Source organism: Alligator sinensis, unplaced genomic scaffold, assembly GCF_000455745.1.
Source record: "Alligator sinensis unplaced genomic scaffold, ASM45574v1 scaffold65_2, whole genome shotgun sequence".
NCBI lineage: Eukaryota > Metazoa > Chordata > Crocodylia > Alligatoridae > Alligator > Alligator sinensis.
Window position 1 is genome coordinate 2,026,710 of NW_005842071.1, and position 22,331 is coordinate 2,049,040.

A 22,331-nucleotide genomic window follows, 5' to 3' on the forward strand; every position below is an offset into this window, starting at 1 on the left:
GGGGGCAGGGGCACATGCCATGTACTGAAGAGACATCCTGCCATGTACCTCCTGCTCTCATTTTGTTTTTCTGGCATGCTGGCACTCCGGCACCTTCCAAGGTAAGCATTGTGGGGGTTTTTGGCACTCTGACCAAAAAACGTTGCCTACCCCTGATCTAGGCGTAGTTATGCCTATGGTCTACTTTGGGTATCTCCCATGCTTCTGGGCTTTGCTGGTTGCCCCCTCATTTCTTTCTGTTACATGTGGTTTTAACCCTTCCTCAGAGGCACTGGGTGTTGGCTGCAGCCACAGCTGGGGATTTTGACTGGGGTATGCCAATGCTTCTGCTGGTACTTAAAGTCAGAGGTTCCTGGCTAGAAGGTCTTGCCTCTCTGCCCAGGCAACCACCATATTTAGGGTCAGGAAGGAATTTTACCCCATGGTCAGATGGTACATACTGCACCAATATTAGCAACCTTTTACATGTATTAGTAACCTTTGGCAGAAACATTGGCTGCTGTGGTTCCCCTGCTTTACCTATTGTAGGTTAGGGTGTTTGTTAATGCCTTGTGTTTTGTCAGGATTGTTGGTTGTTTTACAAAAAATTTAAATTGTGGATTTGTATAGGGTGGTTTGGATAGGATGATCCTGCCTCAGGTAAGGAGTTGGATTAGATGACCTCTGGAGGTTACTTCCAACCCTACTTCTCTATGATTCTATGATGTTGGGGACAATGAAACTGGTAAGTCCCGCATAGGTCCACTGCTAGATGCAGATGGTGAAACTAAACATGATGCAGAAAAAGTGGAAATGTACAATGCTAAATATAGCCATTAACAGGCAGATATCAATAAAATGGGATTACTTCTATTTGTGGCTTCCCAGAGGTTGTCCTGTTCCAGAGCTACTTAAATTAATTTTATCAACAATCTATCAACATTGACAACATTTGCAGTTGTCATAAAAACTGAGTGATACCAGATGATGAAGGCAAGTTACAGAGGGACCTGAATCATTCAGTTCAATGGAGTCAAACAAAATGTGTCTCAATATAGCCAAACTGAAGACAACGCACGTGAGAATGAAAAACACAAGTTATACTTACAGGATGGGAGACTGTTCAGCTGTCAATGACAAAGGTATTACCAATGCTAGAGGACTCAAAAATGGCAGGGAATTGATTAGGGAAGAGATCCAATTAGGCAACTGTGCCCCCAGGTGTAAAAATGCCAAAGTCCCTGCAAGTCTCACCTGGGGGAAAACCTAGTAATGACCTTAATACACTAGCCAGGCATACAGGACAGAGGTCTCCCTATACTATCTGAGAATACCTATACATCCCATCCAATGTTTCACCTCAAGTGACAACCAACTTCTAATGTTTAAGATGCAACTAGACCTGGAGGGAGAAGGGGAGTTCCCTCCTATATGTATCTGAAGCTTTGAAGCATAAGATCACGATTCTTATAAAATCACAACTGCGGAACTATAAGTGTTATGAGCATGTTATTGGTTATGTAGGTAGTTCTGCTCTTCCCAAGACCAACAGAAAATGAGTGGACACACCTAGATGTGAAGCTTCAAGGACCTGAGAGTTCACAGTAACCATCCAGCAGTTAGGGTTACCATACGTCCGGGTTTTCCCAGACATGCCCTCTTTTTTGGACCCCTGTGCTGTGTTTGGGCAGGTTTTGGAAAAAAGAGCTAATGTCTGGGTTTTCTGCTGTCCCAGACTGGCTGCTTTGGGATGGGAGCAGCAGGCAAGGTGACTGGTTGTCGGGGGTCATGTGCTCCCCACATGGACTCAGGTAAGCCAGCAAAAGAGAGACACCGAGAGAGCAGCAGGGCTGGAGGAGGGGGCAGGGGTCTGTGGGTCGGGAGTGAGGGGCAACAGCAAGAGGTGGGGGGCAGGGTACTGCTCTTTGTGAGCGAGGGGCACAGACAGGGCTGGGGTCAGTGCGTCCAGAGTCGGAGGCAGCAGCGGGGGTGAGGGTAGGGGGGGTTGTGGCTTGCCACTGAGCGGGAACAGAATAGGCAGAGGCAAGGGCAGGGCACCGCTGCCCCGCCATCATATTCCCCCTGACCTCCCCCTCTGCCCCATGACTGGTGTCCTCTTTTTTAGACCTGGAAATATGGTAACCCTACCAGCTTGACCCCTCACATGCGGGGATGCGGAGTTGTTTTTCTCTAGCGAATGAATAAAATTATATCCTATAAAAAGTGATCTAATATTGTCCAAAAGACCCCAAGCACAAGATGGGCTATAGCCACCCAGGGTAATCCACTCCAGCGTTTAATTACCCTCCCATTTTATTCCAAGGTTGAATTTATTTAAACTTCAGCTTCCAACTATTGGATCTTTCTGTGCTTTATCTGGAAAGTTAAAATGGCTTTGCCCTCATCAGATAGTTTTTTGAATATGCAAGGGTCTATACATAGTGACTGAATCACATTCAACCTTCTTTTCAATAAGCTTGCATAGTAAACTCGTTAAAACTCGCATCATAAGCCTTTTTTCCCAGCTTCTAAAATCAGTTCTTAAAACTTCTGCCAGCTAGAAGCTTTACCATCCAACTAAAGATGGTGTAAGAAAAAGAGTCATATTCAAGCATTTATGTAAAAAAGAAAAGTATTTTTACCACTGACAATGTTATAGCTTGTAAGCTTGTTACAAAAACTAAAGCCAGAATACTCCTATTAAAAAAAAAAAAAGAAGGAAAATAACTTATAAGAATAAACAAACATCCACAGTACTCAACCTGATAGAAGTTTTCATGTAAAACAAAAACCACGAGAAGGCACAAATGCAAATCACAAATCACTGAGTAGAGCACGGATACCCTGAGATAAAATTTAGCTCAGTGTATCATTTCATCAGGAATTGTGCTAGTTTTCCATCTATAAAGAATTAGAACAGTAAAGAAATGTTTCTGGTTCCCACCCATAAATCAATTACAGATTTTTAATAAGCTTTAGAAAACTTTTTAAAACTGTTTGCACACAGTTATGCTTGATGCTACAGCCAAATTTACTTTTCCACATACCTTTTGTGAAATTGTTTTGTTTGGATTAGGAACTTTTGCTGAAAACAAAGGATCATTCTGAGAGCTACTGAACATCATTAGCTCATCCTTAGAATCTGCAATCTAAAACCGAAGAAAAATAAATTGAAATATAAAGATTTCTAAAAGTAAAAGTAAGTCTAAAAGTAAAAGATTTTGGTGTCTACTCTCAATACACATACTGGGATGGGATTTGTGTTCAAACATCAAGAAAAGGATAAATACATTTTCACTTGATATATGGCTAGATTCAACCTTTTGTGGAAGATTATTGCCCAACAGCTCTAGGCACATCTGGATGCCATCGGATTCCTGGACTCATGTTAGTTTGGCTTTCATCTTGAATAGGGCACAGACACTGCACTTGTGGCCTTGATCAATAACCTTCACCTGGAGATTCCCAGAGGAAATTGCCCTGCTTACTTCAATAGACCTTTCAGTGGTCTTTGATTGAGCTGGATATGAGGTGCTGACAAATCATTTCCATGACCTGGTGGGTCATGTAAAATGGAGGGATGCTCTAAATTAGTTTCACTCTTTCCTAGCAGGGACGTCCCAGAGTGTAGTGTGGATGAATGCCCCTCGGGCCCTTTCCTATGGGGTCTCCCAGGGCTCCTTCTGTTCAATGTGTATGTGAGGCTGCTGGGTGAGATTGTGCAGAGATTTGGAGTAAAGTGCCATCAATGTGCTTACAACACCCATATTTACTCCTCTTACTTGAACCAGGCCTTGCAGTCTCAGTCCTTTCCCAGTGCCTGACTGCGGACAAACCAAGTGAAACTGAATTCAGACAAGACAAAGATTATGGTGATGGGCAGACTGCTCAACTTGGTGGAGGAGGAGGGCTTGCAACACCTATCACTGATGGGGTTCAGCCTCCTCCTGCCACTCAGATTTGCAGCTAGGAGGTGCTTCTGGAGCCCCTGCTGCTCCTAGTTCTTCAGGCAGTGGCAGCGGCTCGGAGTGCCTGTCACCAGTTCTATGTGGTGAGAAGGCTGCGATGCTTTCTTTTAGATCACCAAAAGCAATGCTCTTTATCAGGGCTGTGCAAAGCTTCGGTCACTGATTCGATTTGGCAGCCAAATCTCCGAATCCAAACAGAATCAGGAGACCCTTTAATTTCTCCAAATCGAATCGGAACCCTCTGAATCGATTCTGAGAGAGTCGATGATTTGGACAGAGACAGCTTTAAATGTTTTTTCTACATACCTTAAGGTACCAGGCGGCTCATGAATGCTGAGATGGTGGGGCAGATGGAGTGTCCCACAGGAGCGTGGGGGGATCCCCAGTGCGCTCGGTGACCACGTCAGCATCAAATCTTCAGATTCGGATTTGGCCAAATTGAATCGGGACAGTGATCCGAATCAACAAATTGAATCATTGTCCCCCGATTCGGGTGGAATCCGAATCCAAATCGAATACGGCCCGATTCGCACACCCCTAACTTTTTGTGGGGCTGCTCTTGGAAACCATGCGGAAGCTGCAGCTCATGCAGAATACAGCAGCCCACCTGCTGATAGGATGGGTTGCCAGGAGCACTCAACTCCAATGCTCCAGAATCTGCACTGGCTTCCAATGGTTTTCTAGGCACAATTCAAGGTGCTGATTTTAACCTGTACAGCTGTAAATGGTCTGGGCCCTACGTGCCTAAGAGACTGCCTTCTCCCTTACACTCCATCGCTATTCCTAAGGTCAGCTGAGAGCAACCTCCTGCAAGTACCATTAAGTGTCAAGTCTGCTTGGTGAAAAAACATGAGAGGCTGTTCTCTGTTGTTGCCCCTTAACCTGGAACTCCCTCCATTTTAAGGGCCGCTAGAGCCTAAACTTGGACATCTTTTGGAAGAGCTGTAAGACCTTCCAATTTGGGTAGGCATTTAGCAAACAAAGCTGGGCTGGGATACTGAGTTTCTGGTTTATGATTTCTCCTTTTTTACAAGGATTTTTCTAATTTCTAATTTTTATAACCATTTTCATTATAAGTTGTTTTCTAAATTATTGTTCTCCTGCTGTAAGCTGTCCTGAGCCTCTTTAGGGAAGGGTGATACATAAATCAAATAAATAAATAAATAAAAAATGTGGCTGCTGTCAGAGGGCAGCTTATATGGCCAGCACCAAAATGTATTTCCAGGGCAGTATTAAGGAGCTCCCAACCAAAATTAAAATGGTCCCACCACACAGCAAGGAAGGGTAGTGAGAACACCCACACACGGCCTCTGTGATTTCTAGGATTCTTCACAACCAGCAAACACATTTTAAACTTCCTTCCACTTCCAAAAGTGTTAGCTGAAATCAGTTAGGTGACATGCTTTTAAACACAAGTCTAAGCATGACATTATAATGGTCCCTCCTGTGGGGCTGTGGATTATATCTAAAGGTCTAGTGCACCTAGGCCAGGATTTTCAGCAGCTAAAAGCTCACTACACATGAGGATTTAATTTAATAGATTTATAAAGGTTCCCCCAACACCTTTTAATTAAATAGATTTATAAAGGTTCCTCCAACACCTTTTTTTGTTTTGGTAAAAAGTGTGTTGTACTTTGAGATCACACAGAACATACAATAAAGCAAAACTCCTGGGAAAGTTTAAGCAAGAAAGGAGTTATTTAGGGAGAACTTTGGGGTAACAATGAAAAGTAACAGGATTGTATTAAGCAAATTAAGTGTACAGTGCATATTAGGAAAAACTTTCTGTTTCTATTGGACTATGAAGTGTTCTTCCAGTGGAAGCAACATCATTTGGATTTACAGTCACTTAGAAAGACTGGATTAATGAAAGCTAAGCAGTATGGCTGCGTGAGAAGACACCCACATAGGTAGGGACCTGCCTAAATTGCGACAGAAGTGTGCTATGCAGCGGCTCTTTTAATCTTGCTCTTTTCACCACGTGCCCCGTCACCACTGATTGGTGGAGGGGCCCTGGCAGCCCTGCTGCTCCCCGCTCATTGACCGAGAGGCAAAGACTGCAGTTTTAAATATGCTGCAGGTTTTGCCTCCTATCACTGATTGGCTGAAGGGCTCTGGTGGCCTTGCTGCCGATCAGTTGGGAAGCAAAAAACATAGAATATTTAAAAGCACAGTCTTTGCTTCTCGGCCAATCAGCAGCAAGCAGCAGGGCCACCAGGGCTCCTTGGGCAATCAGGTTTGAGGGATGGAGTGCAGTGAAAAGAACAAGATTAAAGGAGCTGCTGCCCAGCGTACCTCTGCTGTGATTTAGGTAGGTTCCTACACATAGGAGTAGGCTCTCTTGTATGACTTTCAGTTCCTTACCATGTATGAATTGGTAAATTATAATGTACACTACAAATTCCTATGAACATGTAATATGATATAACATTTAAGGTTTAACTTTATAAAGTATATAATAAATTATGAGAGTTTCTCAATCATTTCATTTATTAGTGCACTCTGGCTCCTCTTCAGTTCATAATGTATTTCAGTTCAAAAAGTATTTATAATTCTAAAATACTTTATGGTGCAAATAGCTGCCAGTTAATGATGCAAGTTATTGAAAACTCCTGTATTTACCTTGCTGATATCAGACTCTGATTTGCTGGAACACATACTCTGAAGTTCTCGCACAAGGTCTACTTCATCATCAGAACCAAGGGACAGCCTTTGCTCCAGATCTAATACTCTTATCTGATCATTTTCTGAGGATCTATGAAAACAAAACAAGAAAAAAATAACTGAACAAGAGCCATGACAGAATCAAACAGTTATCTTTGGGGGCTTCAGTGATAGCATTCTCTTTGTACAAACACCGTACAACTGCAGTGATCTCAGCAACTTTCTGCAGTACAAATACTATCCCAGATGCAGGCTGCTGTAGCTGTCTATGTTTAATGTTGTTGCTTAATTACAGACCTTCTCCTATCCAACTTGATCTCCGATCTCCACCGTTCCAATGAAAGATGCTTCTACTAGCATGTATAACTGTCTAAATCAGTTCAATGCCAAAGCTCTCAGCTGCTCATTTTTTGGACAGAAGATATTGTTTTAGAAATGCAAAGGATTAGGTGCCTCTGCAAAGCTGTGAATATGATGGTCTCTAAGTCTCAAATCTGGACTTCAGTCTTCTATGTGGTAGCACAAAATGCAGCTCCCTTCTGCCACTTCCATTAGCTACTTAAAGAAATCCTATGTTATTTAAGCTATAATGCAAGTATTTTACATTTTTAGATCATCAATCACTAGGCTGAAATAGCCAGAGGTTCTTTTTGGTATGGCTTCAGGTGAAAAGGCAACCATCTGCCTTTTGGAAGGCCAAATATTTGGAATCTTATATACTATTACTCAGGTCTTAGACAGTTTGAACACCACATAGAAGGAACACACAATGCTGCAAGTTTTGAGCTACTGAAACAAGGCACAAAAGCCTCAAACTATTTTTCCAGAATTAGAGTGAAAAAAGCCTACAATTCTTTAGTTCTGAAACTAAAGAGGATCCAAATCCAATAAAAACTCCATTTGCTCACAAAACTGAACTGATTTGTGATACAGTTCAGCTATCTTTACTTTTTGCTAGGTACTAGAATCCAAAACCTACTTACTTTTTGTTACTATTTTGTTGTAATGTGCTCTTAGCTTTCACACCTGCAAAAGGAGGGAAGTTAAGTTATTAGTACAAAGCATAATTCTATATTGTTATTCTCATTCATTGGCTAATTATACTCTCCAGGGCTAAAAGTGCAGCATACTCTAGCCATGTCCTCTGTATCTTTTCAGAATAGCTTTAAGGTCCCACTGCATTGCTCAATTAGACAAAGGGGCCAGAGCTACCCCCTTTCTTAGGGCAAGTTTGATATAGTAGGCTTCCTTCCCCCCTTCAAGTACTGCCAAATGCCTACAAGTAACATATCTCCTGATCCATATAAACAGAAATTACTAGTCAAATGATGGGGAGAAGGAAAACAAACAACTCGTCTTTGAAATGATGAGTTTCTCCTGGTGTGGCAACTGCTCCATACCCCTGATCATTTTTGTTTCCCTTCTTTGTGACTTTTCTAATTGTCCCTTCTTTGTGACTTTTCTACTATATCCTTTTTGAGATGCAAAGACCAGAACTGCACACAGTATTTGAAATGTGGATGCACCACAGATTTGTATAATGGCACGATGATATTCTCCATTTTGAGATAGATAAAAGTGGGCATTTCTATATGTGCTATTAATTCAAAGTAGGCTTACTGCACATTACAAGTACTGCGCAAGTAAAAGTCCCAGTAAGCCTACCTAGGAGCATGTCCACATGTGCTCCCTCTTGGGAGCACATGTGCTCCCGCCCTGCTCTCCCCCCCTGCAACAGCCAGGGGGAGCTTCAGCCTCATGCTCCCTGCCAGCCACCAGTAGATTAATATAGTGTGTAGTAAAGCATCTTGTGTGGACACACCAAGTGTATGTCTAACTTGCACTTCCAACATAATTTCTTACTGTATCCTATGTCATTCTTTAGAGGTCTACCATCCACGTTCTAAATTGGTTTAATTTAAATTAGGTGGCAAAATTGAATTGATGCATAACAAGAAAGCGCATATTTGCTTTTATTCTTACTTAGAACTGGATTGCTTACATTATTGTTGTGCGCTTGTAAAACATGCACAAAATAATGATAATATAAAATTAATCTCTTTACAATACTGTTTACCTCCTTATGTACCAGAAATAAGGGGAAGGGTATTTAACCACAAGAATAAGTTTAAACCAGATACAATGTAAGCACCAGAAAAGAGAGTCAAACAGTTTTCACAAATGAATATTAAATTTCAGCTGTTTTTACTGAAAATTAAAGGAGTTACGAAAAAAATGAAGAAAATAAACAAAAACATCCCAATCTCATATCTACGAAAGAAACAGAATCTTGATATTTCCTCCTTCCCTGGAACAGAAACAACCTAATATTAGGTCAACCCCTAACACCTTTTCCAAGACTCAAAACACAACAAGCTTTACCATCTCCGTTTGTCTCCTGCTTGTTCCATGATGATGAATGGCCTGACTTCTTACGAGGACTTGTGCTCACTTTTCTCCAAGAAGCATTTTCACCCCTTTTCTTGTTACAGCTTTTGTAACTTGCAACCACAGATAAAGGGAAATTTCCTCCCTTGAAGTCTGCTTTATAATGATCCAGCTCTTGAACAAAAATACCACACATTTAAAAGTCATGTTGATAGTGCAAGGTAGCCAAAAAAGTGACAAGCAGTTAGCAAAGAAATTAATATGAATAACAGACATTTCTCATGTACATTCCATTCAATGGATACAAATGTTTTTAATTGCAACACTTCACACCACACCTGCAAGAAGCTTTTTAAAGTAGGTTTAGCATAATTATTAAACATTACTAATTCTGCTTAAGCCATTCTAATATACAAACTACTTGCTTTTCAGCTGAGAAGTATTATTAGTACCTGCTCTAGGAAGAGGACAGCCATGCAGGACAGCTTTATTTAACAAGATACTGAGCGCAGCTTTAACCACAGCCTGTTGTCCTTGGCTAGGATATTTTTTGGCTGCTGTTTCTCCCAGTGCAGATGGTCTCTTCGCAGAGGCTCTGGAGAGTATTGCTTCTTGAACTCTGGGGGCAATTACAGAATTCCATAGCTTGGACATCCACCTTTGAATAATATAAGCAAGAAAAATTTCTTTAGGACACACTGTCAAAGAAATTTTACACATATCTGACCTATTATGGGGGAGTTCCAATAGGGTACAGAGGTACATTTTGTGCCTTTGAGATATCGTTTTTATACATTACAAAATTTCACATAAGCCCGCTGCTTAAATCCATCCCTGTGTCTGTCTTTCAATCTGCATGTCTTGATCAAGCTCATAATATTGCAAGTACACTAGCTGCGAGCTACCTAATGCTTCCAATGCATAAAACAGAAAAAAAACTATGCTAAGGTAAGGCCCTTTCATAGCATATTAAAGCAAAAACAAACAAACAAACAAAAAATCCCCCAAAATACTATTCTTTAGATGATCACATTTATTTTTAAGACCAAGGACAAAAAAAGAAGCTGGCCAAGCTGATTGTGTGAACAGACAGTTCTCCTGATGTATTTGTTCTGCTCTTCAGAATCCAAGTTGTGATTAAAAAATAAATAAATCAGAACATTTCTTGGTGCAAAAAACCTGTCTCTGATAGTTTGCTGAGCTTCCTGTTCAGCCAGAGAAACTGAAACAACAGGACTGAGTTGTTAATGGAACCTAATTATAAGCATTTACGTGACAACACAGTTCGCCATCACACTGCCAATAAACAGCCAGTAAATATTAATTGCAGCTGTGTTTATTTTATGTATATTCTTGGATTAAAATACATTAAGGTGGAGTTATGTCTGAAACTACATATCAGTAAATTAAAAGACTTCAACAGGTTTGTTGTAACTACCCCAAGTGTAAGTATTATGAGTATGGTTAATGTTACACTTTTAAAGAAATCAAAATCAAGTCAAAGGTAGAAATGGCTAGGGGCTGGGATGGGGGGAGCAGGTGCATCTCACTGCACCTTTACATTGCCAAAGAGGGACTATAAATCTTACTTCACTGTCATGTGACCATAACCAGGCACCACTGGACAAGAGAAGAAGTGTTTTGGCCCTAGGACTGCTTCAGCTGCACCTAGCCGGGATAAGCAGGAGTTCAGCTGGTGCCAAACAGCAAGAATCCAGTCGATGACCTTGCACACTGGATTGTATGGAGGTGGCACTTTACCTCTGAACTAGAGAGGGGAAAAAAAGACACAGGGTTTGACATAATTTAATACTGGTATCAAGAAGGAAGAAAGGGGGACTTGTTTTTTAGTTACTTGAATACTATGAAAATCAGTTACAATTAAAAACAAAAACACCTCCTTTAACAATCTGGAAAAGTCAGAGTAAATCTGCATCAAGTGTTCTGAACACCTACTGCATTAAACCTTGTTTCCTTAAACATATAATACAATATGATTACACAAAAATAAAAGGTTCAAATAATTTGGTGGACATGTGGCTAAATTCTTTCACCTTAGTACATATATGAGGCACTTAATAGTCATGTAGCTGATATTTTTGGCACTTAATAATCACAGTTAGGGTTCAATGTAACTACATGCACCTATGTTTCCCTTCTGAGTATGGTTAGTAGGTTGCACTCAGGATGTGTAGGTACTTGGAGAGGAGAACTGTCTAAGCAAGCATGTGACACTGTGTAAGACCAGGAACAACACTCAGAAACATAATTAGTTAGTGTTTATTGCTGTTGGAGGAGAAGGATCCTCTTTAGGATTATAAACCCAATAGCCTAACTGTTAGGACACTAGGAATGGAACAGAAGATTCAGGTTTCAGGCCCCCCTCACTTAGAGAGGGCTTGAAACCGCATTTCCTGCATCTCAGTGAAGTGCTTGAACCACCAGGCCTTGCTTAAGGCATTGTCTATAGCACACTCCAGGCAGAAGGTGGCTCAGTGAGAGAATAGCATCCTGGAGAAGTGAGGGCTCCAAAGTGATGCTAGATTTGTTTATCTATTTTATCCAATACACTTAAATGCAAGTTGCAGCGACCCTGGTTTAGTGATGGAGAGAACAATGATTAATGCCTAGCCTGTGGCCTGGTGTTTGGAGCAAACTGATGTGAAACAGAAGACACAGGTTCAAACACCACCTGAGTGATTCCATCTGGACCATGGCAGGTCCCTTGGTCCTGCCCAGCCAGGTGGCAGGGGCAGCTCAGGCTGTGTCGTGAGTGGCCCCTGAGCCGCCACAGGGCATGGAGGTGATGCCTGGTGCAGCCCGCTCTATCCTGGTGTGCAAATCTCAGGCATGCTGGGAGCTGCAGTCTGGCAGGGCCAAGGGGTGAGGCAGTGGGGCAGGGGCAGTGTGGAGGTTAGACTTGGCTTCCCCACTCAAGGGCAGATGTGTACTCCATTGCTGCTGCCACCACCAGACCCCAGCCCTGCTGCCTGGGCACCTTGGGTCCATCTGCCCATCACCCATTGCTGGGGGTGCCAGATGGAGCGGGCAAGTGAGCAGAATTTCCATGGAGACTGGCCTGGGGCCCCTGTGGGCAGTGTGTGCTCGGCCTGTTGGACAGAGCAGGGCTGCATCCAGGAGTGGGACAGGTGGGTGGGGCTGGGATTATGGCATGGTAACAATGCAGGACCAGTACCACAGGCAGGGACATGGGGGGAGTGGATCATGACTCTGCCCTGAACCCCAGCCCTGCACTGTCACTGCCCCATAAGCCTGTCCCCACCCCACCCACTCGGTCCAGTGCCCCTGGCAGTGGGTGTTGGGAGGATGGATCCAGGGATGGATAGGATAAATTGGCATTTCCCTGGGGTGACCCCCCCACACCGCGCTGGGTGGTGTAAACAGCTGTGACTGTGGCCTAAGGTTGGGTCAGCTGCCACCATGCCCTCTGGCCCTCAAGAGCAGACCAAAATTCCTTAAACGACCCTCCAGTTAAAATAACTGCCCACCCCGGCACTGGAGTATGGAGCTAAGCAGCAGCAGCAGGGCTCTCATCCTCCACCAGCAGGCAGGCATGCAAGGCATCTTATTCTGCTACTGGTGAAAACAATCTAAACCATCTGAAGTGAAAATATTGCTGTTCTTTATTCATTCACTCAATTTATAGGTTGCCCTTCTCCCCAAAGACTTCATGACTACATAAGAACCTTAGGGATAGGAATTTGAAACAAGATTTAGCCCAATATTTTGCATTCAACCAAACAAACAACCCTACAGTGATGCAGAACAAACAGAGCACACCTCATGGAGGAGGTGGGAGAGTAACCCCCAAAACAAAACAGAGGGATGCAGAAGGATATAAAACAAATATATCCCTCCAAAAGAATAAATATTACCACCAGATTTCTGTAGATCAATAGCCCTGCTACAACAAGTTTGAGACTTGCATGGATTTTTGAGCAGCCAACTTTGAATAAATAAGCTGAATGAATTTGGGAAGAACAATTTCCTCTAAATTAACATTTCATGGTATCTCTGCATTTAGATTTAAAAACCTTGCACATTATTACTCTTGAGGGAATAAAAAATCTGTGAAGGTGTAAACACCTAAGAAACTTAGGTGTTAAGGTCAAATGAATGTTGTACAGCCCTGCTGGCTCTGAACAGTTTATCTTCAGAATATAAAATACATGCTAATTTTAAGATGATATGCAGTAAAACACCTAGTTCTTATGGGATCACAATCTCTTTATGTGCTAGAAAAGTAAGAATTAAAACTAAATGCCTCTGTTAATAATATAGTAAAGTATTAGCATACATGATTATCTTACAGATTCCTAAACAGGTAATTCACTCTGTTACAGGATAATTTTTTTTTGGTTTCATATTATAGACAACATTTGATTCTTGGCTCTATCAAGTGATTAGAAATTCAAAGTTCTGTAACGTAAGAACTGTAACTGTACCTACAGTTTAGGTAATCTTTCACTTTTAGATTGCTAGTTTAAATGGAACCCAAATGGCAACAGTTTTCAGTAGTGAAGGCCCCTTCCACATATTACATATTGTGAAATTAACGGGTGTGTGGGGCTCCCAGCCACAGGAACTTGCTTCTTGCCTGGGATTGGGCTCCTCCTGCACCAGCAATAAGGCACGATGGGATCTCATATGCGATCCCACAGTCGTGCCTCCTGCCATGCATGTGTGGCAACTGTGTGAATTGTGCATTAAATCTCGCTGCGCCTTTACCTGCACATGTAGAGGGGCCTAGAATTTTTCAGTCCTGCCCTAGAAGAAGTCAATTTCATAAATATCTTTATCACCAAATACAAATCTTGGAGCTGTCTAGAAAATGAAAAATAGTCACATTTTACCACATACTAGCCAAAACACTTTAAATGGGGCTGGGTAAAAATTTGCCATCAGAACTGTTTTTAATATAAAATCAAGTTTTTGACAAACAACATTTCTGAAACGTCTCTGCTTTCTGCAGAAAAAATCATTTTTTTGTTGAAAAATCAAAATCCCCTCCTAATAAAAGGTTTGACTCAAAACTAAAATATTTTAGAGGTTGGACAAAATATTTCCATCTGGGTAATCTGCTGTGGTGCTTCATGGGACCCGTAGTTCAGTTTCCTCCTGTTCTCCTTTCTGGGCCAGTCTCCTCAGTTAGGCAGGCATCTCCTGTGACAGAGCTGCCTTCCCCATTACAAGAAGTGACCATGATGAATCATGTGAAATTTAGAACAAACCGGGAATCTCAGCCTATGGAAGAGATGGGAGGCTTGAAATATTTTCAAACAGAAATATTTTATTTTTCACTGAAAAGTTAGAACCCACCTCCTTCCCCAGCCAAGTTTAGTATTGATATGATTTTAAAGGGACTGGAACCTAATGTAAACAGGGTAAGAGGTTCATATACAAGTTGATAATGCTGAGTCCTAGAAAACACCTCAGTGTCTTAAATGAAGCATCTATTTAAGTCACAATTTTGTTTTTAGTTTAAAAATAGTTTAACTATGTACAATTCTACTTTTATCAATGGCAGACCTGTGCTATTCACCTTCCTACTTGTGGCCAAGTACAAAATTTGCAGATACGTTTATCCCTTGGCTTGTTTGTAATATATTGTAAAATTGTTATTTAAGTACAGTTCTGGTGGCTGAAATTCTTGTTTTTTATGGTTAAATTTTTTAAAAGGAAAAGGAACACTTTCTGAACAATTCTCTTATGGGATTCTCTTCTTTTGGCAATAACACTATGTACATTTCATAGCATCTATACTGAACAAAATCCCCTGAAGGCCCTACCAGTTGCTCCTACCTTGTTTATAACTTTCCTTCTTAAAAATCTTTCAAGCAAGCCATGGATCGGTTCTCCATCCCATCTTAGCTGAACCCAGCGGAAATGTTGCTGAACCACCAGGTCAGAACCTTGAAGACGACACTTTGCAATTGTTCCCATTAGAAAGCAGTTCTCATGAAAATAATATGCCTCAGAAACGCCGTTTGCTAAAAATGAACCAGAAACATTTTACTGCATAAAAGTTTTGATTATTGTAATTTTACATAAATGTTAGTAACGTTGCTGTTATTACAAATACATGAAATTGGAAATAATGAACTTTAAAATTTGTCACATGCAGTTAGGAACCGCTGTTTTGGAATGATATATAAAGCCAAACTATGACATTTAGTTCTTTTAATTAATCCATCATATGGTAACTATTAAAGTAAACATTTCTCTACCCATTTTTTTAAATACCTCTTTGAACAGTGCAGGGATTTTCAGAGCCACGATTCTCAAGAGGTGCCAAAAAGTCCCCAAGTAATTCAGATAAGGATGCTTTTTCTAGGTTCTCTAAAATCACAATAGTTTTCTTGCTTATAGGAAGCTGCTTCACTGGGATCAGACAAGCTGTAATATAAAAATCCCATTAAATATCTACTTATGACGAAAACTTTTTTATTATAAATACTGCATTTAACTAACGACATTTATCTTTGTTAGTTTTTGCCTTCTGCATTTATTGAAAAAACAGAACAAGTGAATGGATTATAGAATATTTCATATTAAAAAAATAAAAAGGTATAAAGGCTATAGCTGCACCTTAACAAAAGCTTGTTCATTGTGAGTGGAGAAATGAGTATGTGATAAAGCAAAGACGCTATTTACATGCTCCAGAGTTTCACTATGTTTGCCTGGCTGAGTTCCAAAAATGTTATTGCCCAGGAAGAAATCTCTAAAACCCATCTTCAGCTATCAAATCAAATCAAAACAAAACAAAAAACCCAAGGGTAATAAACCAGATACAATAATATTTAAATCAGAGGTTGAAATTCTCAGACACCACACACAGAAAAGCTAGGTTTGGGGTCTCTCTCTCTTTTTTTTTTTTTTTTTAAGAAACTTGCCTATTTAAATCTAGTCAGTAATAACAGTAACCAGAAATTTGCCTGAAGACTCTATCACTGGAAGTCCCTCAATATGAAGATGACATTCTTCAATATATAGGCAAGTCAGTGGTGAGTCTGCAGAAGACTGAAGAAGCTGATCTGAGATCCACACACGTAAGACTGCAGATGCAGCAAAAAGTTCAGGAAGGAAGTAGATCCTGGTGATGGCAGGTCACAGTTCTTCCCTTTGTCATATATCTGCCACCATAGTGAGGCGAGTATACTCAAAATTGTCAATGCCTGGTTGCACATCACTGTGCCACTGTGGATGATTCAGTGTTCAGGTCTCCCAGGTAATGATGTTAATATTGCATTTCTTCTTTTGCCCACCTCTAGAGTGGAGCTGGTGCTGTTTCCCTGAGCCAGAACACTGGCATTTGTTCTTCTGTTCTTCCAACTGATATGGAGGATTTTCCAAAAATTACTAAAGGAAGGCTGTCTTTGTGGATAGTTGATGAAATGAACAATAAGACATAGGTTCAAATGGATGAACTCATCAAATTTCTGAAGGCTAAATTCAGGTCCCACTCAATCAGATCACTTAACTTGAGGGACCACTTTGGTCCGGCCCCTCAGGAACTTTTGTTCTTCAGGATGAGAAAAGACTGATTTGCCTTCCTTTGGCAGGTGAAAGGCCAACATTGTGGACCTTGACTGAATTCTGAGATATGCTATTCTATTTTAGCTGTAGCAGAACATCTCTCTGCCTGGAGAAGAGCAGGTTTTATTTCTATGCAGAGCAATCCAGAATCCAGGCTGCAAAATGGAAGAAGTTCAGGCATAGACTGAATATCCTCCCTATTTTTTCCCAGGAAAGCACATCTGGGAGCACTAGCAACATCTTGAGGCTCCTTAATGACAGATGAGCATGATTCAGGAATCAAATTGCTTTGGTCAGGCTGAGGTCAGGAGGATAAGCTATACATCCATGTTCCACTGCAAGCAGCACTCTCAGGATTAAAGAATCAGGCAAGTAGGCATACAACAGCCTCCCTGTTCACAGAATAAGTTTCAGTGTTAGATAAGGATTCCGCTAGGAGATCCTACACCCTTTTAACTGAGAAAGGCAAAACTCTGATCTCTGGACAAGGTGGTGTCCAAAACCACTCATTTGTAGTTTGAGGCAATGTGCTGAGAATATCTGCTGAGAGTATCTGACCTGCTTCTTTGAAGGCAAGGGAGAGGTATATCTAATGACAAATGTTCTACTGCTTTCCACAAGGAAAACCTTGCACCACCTTGTCTGCTGATATAAAACATAGCAATGGTATTGTTCATCATAAAATAGATGTGAAATCTCGAGACAACACAGAAATTATTGGGAAGCTTTGTGCTCTAAATTCCACAAACACAGATGTGCTTTTTCATCTGCTCATGTAATCCAAAGCCCGGAAACTGAAGATCACCTGTATGTACTCCCCAAACCAGCAGCAGGGCATGATTTACTATTGACATCTGGGTCTGAGGCAATGAAAGTGACACCCTTGTAAGTGCTGGCTGGATCCTTTCAGTACATCAGAGAAGAATGGAATAGAAAGGGAACTGCGACCATTGGCTGCCTATACATGTGCTCGCTGGCATTCTAATTAGAAAGAGTTGGAGCAGACTTGATTTATTGAGTCTGCTCCGTATTCCAATTAAAATACTCCAGAGTCACAGCAACATCACGTGTAACAAGGCCCCATGTGTTTTAAAATGGCTGTGGAGTGCTTGATCTAAACCTCATCGAATGAGGTTTAGATAAAGTGTCCCACGGCCATTTTTAAACATGCAGGGGCTTAATATGTGCAACAATGAGGCATTTTAATTAGAGCGGTTGTCCGGAAACTGCTCTAATTGAAACGCTTCCCCTTCCCCACCAAACACACATATAGGCAGCCATTGTGTCTAGGGCAGACATTTACTTTAATTTTAATTTACATTTACTTTAATTTACATTTACTTTAATTAGCCCGTGTGTAGCTGAAGCGTATCCTGGCTTAGAGTATCATGCAGATGCACGAAGCCATGTGAACCAGGAGAAATAAGCAGGTTTTGTCTCTTACTGATGGATGAATTTCAGTCTGAACTATTATTTCAGTCAAGATCTGGAATCGCTCCAGGGGAAGGTAAATGATGGCTGGTAAGAGTACAGGGTAATCTCTTTAAATGTCAGACTCTGTACTGAGAACAAGTTCAGCTTTGGAGGGTTTGTCCTGAGCTCCTGGGTGTGAAACAGGTACAAAACATACAATCTCTTCTGTTACCTACTGGAAGATTTGTCCTTCATTAGCCAGGTGTCCAAGTACCGCAGTGTTTATACACAGGTAGACCACCACCACTGCAAGGACATTAGTGAAAAACCCTGAGGTTGCTGAAAATCCAGCAAGTCACAAACTGGTAACGATCTGTGCTGATCATGAACCACAAATATTCTGTGATGAAGGCACAAAAGCAACGTGGAAATATTTAACCTAAAAGGTGACAGATATAAAGCAGTAGTCTGATTCAAGGGAGGGGATTATGGAAAGCAGCATTGCTGCTAAAAAATTCCAGTGGACTAACATAGTAGATAGTAAACAAAACTTCAGAACGAGTTAGAGTTACACTCTGGCTAATGATACTTTGGGTTTTCTTTAATACAGGTTATTTGACTACTCTTTTTATAGTGCCTTTGTAGTTCCAGAAACATACTACTTATGATTCTATATATTCAACTTTTTAATGAAAGTTCTAAATTAGATTCTGTTGCTTGGGAAAGATGCTAATAGTGTCTGGAAGAAGGTGAAGTTCTGTACTCATGGAACAATGAAGCAAGGATGGACCTTTTATCTGGTTCAACAGGCCTGAACTCGGGAATCAATTTGCTTAGTACAACAGAAAGGGGATAGAGGAAATTAAGAACTCTTTAACAGAACTCACATCAAGTTTACACAAACCTTTACACAAAGCATGGAAATGTCACCTTTAGTATTAGCTTACACAAGCGACTTGTCTTTTATCTCCAGTTTCTGAAAAGTTCAGAATTCTATTAGTTTGCCCTAGTCTATGCAAAACATGTTAATGTGCTTCTTTTGTATGCATTATTAAAACTTTGTCTTCTAGATATTAAAACTAGATTTTCTGAAATAATCTTACCGCTATTAATGAATATTTCTGCAAGCTGCTCCTTAGAGAAATCAGCATCCACATCAACTTTAACTATTTCACAGGTGAATCCTGCAGCCGCTTGTTTTTGCTGTATTGAAAATTCACAGGTTTAGTGAAGCTTTACATGCTCTCAATTCCAGACTATTTTTTGGGAGGGTATCTTGTCTCAATACCTTCATGCAGAGTGCTATCTGATATGCTATATAGTCTTGTAAACTTCCTTCTGGACCATGAAAGATGACATTATGGTATTGTTCAACCTGTAGGTGAAAGTAAATATAACATGAATGTTTGCAGGCTGGGATATCTTACAACCAAACAAAAATAATCAAAACCTAAATGGAGGTTGGAATTTTTTATTTCATATTATTGGAACCAATATGCCTTACTATTCAATGCTTTTAAATGTTAAGTATTGGTATGCTGCTGCTTTAAAGACAAATCTATGTTTCAAGAAATTAAATGGAAGTTTTCTTAATTTATAAAAACTACGTAAAAAAAATTGTTTCACTACTGGTTAAACTTGATGAACAAGGGTACACTAGGTAGAGATAACATAATCAAATCCTATACCAAAAAAGATCAAGTTGGGACTGGATAATCCACAACAGGTATTTCAATGAGAAGACTAACCTGACAGGTAAAGCATTACAATTTAGCTACTAGAATCTCAAGTCAGTTGTTCATATGCTATAACTAACTTCCTGTTAGAGTCCAGCTATTTGTCCACATGTCTAATTCCCTTCCCTTTTTTTTTTTTTTTTTGTTTTTTTTTACTTAAACAGGTTTTAACCTTTAACTGAATGACAAAGCCATCTCTAATTGATATTCATAATATATCATATAGTTTTCTGGCAAATTAAAACTCATTTAGAATCAAAGCTGCTTGTGGATCTCAACTCTGTAAAATCAGGTGACTCCAAAATTTCAGCACTGATGTACAATTGATTTTAAGAAAGCATACAAACTATTTATTGTTACCACAATGCTAAAAGCAACTGACATCTATAGCAGTTTCTGCTAATCGTATAGAATACCAGCAGAGGGCTCCAGAGATAAAATTTCACTTATGTATTAATTAGTTTTGAATTGGCTCCATCACTACTAAAGCAATGACAACCAAAATTTAACTTAAATTATCCACATTTTCTTTTTCATTCAGTTTTCACACCGCCAACAGCTTACATTGTTCAAAGAATATGAACTGTATAAACAAATTGTTGTTAAATAAGAGTGAGAAATGGTTTATCAAATACTTTATGAATGAACTGGAGATCAAAATTTAGTTTAATCTTTAAAGCTGTCAATATGTCACACTTTTATAATACTTTAATACTTGCTTCAGTCAATCAATCAGTAGCTAGTAAAAACATGAAAATTAGCAATCTCATTTCTAATCTAGTAAACTATTTTTTTTTAGACAAAGCAAGGGGCTAAAAGTTAAAACGTTTTGAAAAAAATGACTTTAAAAAGTTATTTTACATTTAGATATTATTGTTCTGACAGCACACATTAAAAAACCCTTAAAATTGTTTAAAGTAAAATACTTTAACACGCTTCATAAAACTAAAAAAGGCAAAGCAGTAGTGTCAATCCTGAGGAAATTAAAGGACTATGAAAAAATGTCAGCAGGCCAATTTTAGGTTTCCAATGTCCAGAGACTGAGTTAAGTGTTTTTAATGAAATACTGACCACAACACAGACTTTATTAAACCTGTGAAAGATTGAGTAATCTAGTTCAGTTTTATACTTTTCAGCCAAATATTCATTTAATCTCATTTAAAAAGTTCAGGCATCCTACTTCATGGTAATATTTATTTCTAGTTATAAGTACTTCAACTAAACAAAGCAATTATGATACAAAACAAAATATCAACATTTCCTCCTTAATATTAAGAAGAAACATATACTGGACACAGAATGTCTGTACTTTATTGTTAATGTATAATGTAACAGATAAAATCATACTATGTCTATAGCATGAACAGGAACCTGGTGGTGGTCAGGTGGGAAAGACAAGGTTACTAACATAAGGAGTTCACTATTTAACAAATAAAATATAAATAAAAGATGGAGTATTAAATGCAGCGCAATGTTTACTACTAACGAATATGAGAAATGTTTATACTTGAAATTCCTTGATTTTTTTGTGTGGATTTTTTATATTCTTTATGACAAAGTTGATCCTTCATTAAAGGAACCTTTTGGAGGAATGGTGCAAAAATCGAGGACTGCATACTCTGTTGAAGGAGAAGTCCAAATTTATGTAAAAAAATCTGCCAAATGCTATTTTGACAAAAAACAAAGAACTTTTTCACAAAATCATATAATAAAGTTTTGTTTAGATATATATTTGCAGAAGCAGTCTCTGTAATGTCAGTGCTTCATTTCAACATTTTCAGAACAAAGTTATTTATTCTATTAAACCCCCCCAAAACAAGCAATGACAAAAATCAAAATAGAAATGAAACATCTCAACCGACCCTAAGTTATTTTTCTCAGAATTCCTCTTTGAAAATTTTTCTAAAGATCTGGCTAATGCAAGAGTTTTGTGAAATCCTGTACATTTTTGCAGGTTGAAGAAATCCATCTCCACCCAACTTTATAACAGAGAAGGTTTCCCAAATCCATGAGAGATGAAAGCAAACAAACAAGAGTTAGTTTGTACCTACCAGCCTGAGATAATTCTGCAGTGTCTGAAGATGGATCATAGATGCATAAGTCACACTATTTAGGCAGCCTTCTTGAGGACCTTTAAAAAATGCATTAGATAACATTTGTAATCCTCATTATTTGCAAAAATAATGGTGTAATTACACGAAAATAGTATTTGCTAGCCAGATGCAGTGACATCTTGAAGACCATGAAACAGAAATCTGATACATGGAACAGAATAACTGGCATAATGCAAACATTTTTAAGGGACTCCAGCAGAGTGGAACAGACCACAGCCTTAAAACAATATAAACAAGGTCAATTCAAGAGTGAAATTGAGGCACTAAGCGTCATTTTCCTCAAAATAATGGTAACCTCGACAATAAGAGTTCCTAAATGCTACCTCAGGCAGACAAGGTCCTCTGAGTAGATGTGATATCTTTTATTAGACCCACTGAGTAGTTGGAAAGAAGTTCTTAGCAAGCTTTCGGGCGCAGTTGCCTTTCTTCAGGCGTAGGGAGTCTCTGCTGGTCTGAGACTCCAAGGAATGAGAGAAGCTGAAAGTGTAACAGGATGTCAGTGAAAATATAAA

The 22,331-nt window shown here is 39.7% G+C and overlaps 1 protein-coding gene across 4 annotated transcripts in view; it reads right to left on the reverse strand.

Annotated features, from left to right (window-relative positions):
- Positions 1-22,331, reverse strand: part of CTTNBP2 (cortactin binding protein 2) — a 71,710-nt gene that overhangs the window by 4,953 nt on the left and 44,426 nt on the right. For all 4 annotated transcript variants that reach the window (XM_025204154.1, XM_025204153.1, XM_025204156.1 and 1 more), the window contains 11 exons: positions 21,757-21,836; positions 19,258-19,344; positions 19,073-19,172; positions 15,264-15,416; positions 14,823-15,010; positions 10,589-10,767; positions 9,452-9,657; positions 8,994-9,173; positions 7,595-7,637; positions 6,570-6,702; positions 3,027-3,128 (listed from right to left, as the gene is read on the reverse strand). In XM_025204154.1, the coding sequence (XP_025059939.1) occupies positions 3,027-3,128; positions 6,570-6,702; positions 7,595-7,637; positions 8,994-9,173; positions 9,452-9,657; positions 10,589-10,767; positions 14,823-15,010; positions 15,264-15,416; positions 19,073-19,172; positions 19,258-19,344; positions 21,757-21,836 (1,451 nt within the window). The remainder of the gene's footprint in view (positions 1-3,026; positions 3,129-6,569; positions 6,703-7,594; positions 7,638-8,993; positions 9,174-9,451; positions 9,658-10,588; positions 10,768-14,822; positions 15,011-15,263; positions 15,417-19,072; positions 19,173-19,257; positions 19,345-21,756; positions 21,837-22,331) is intronic.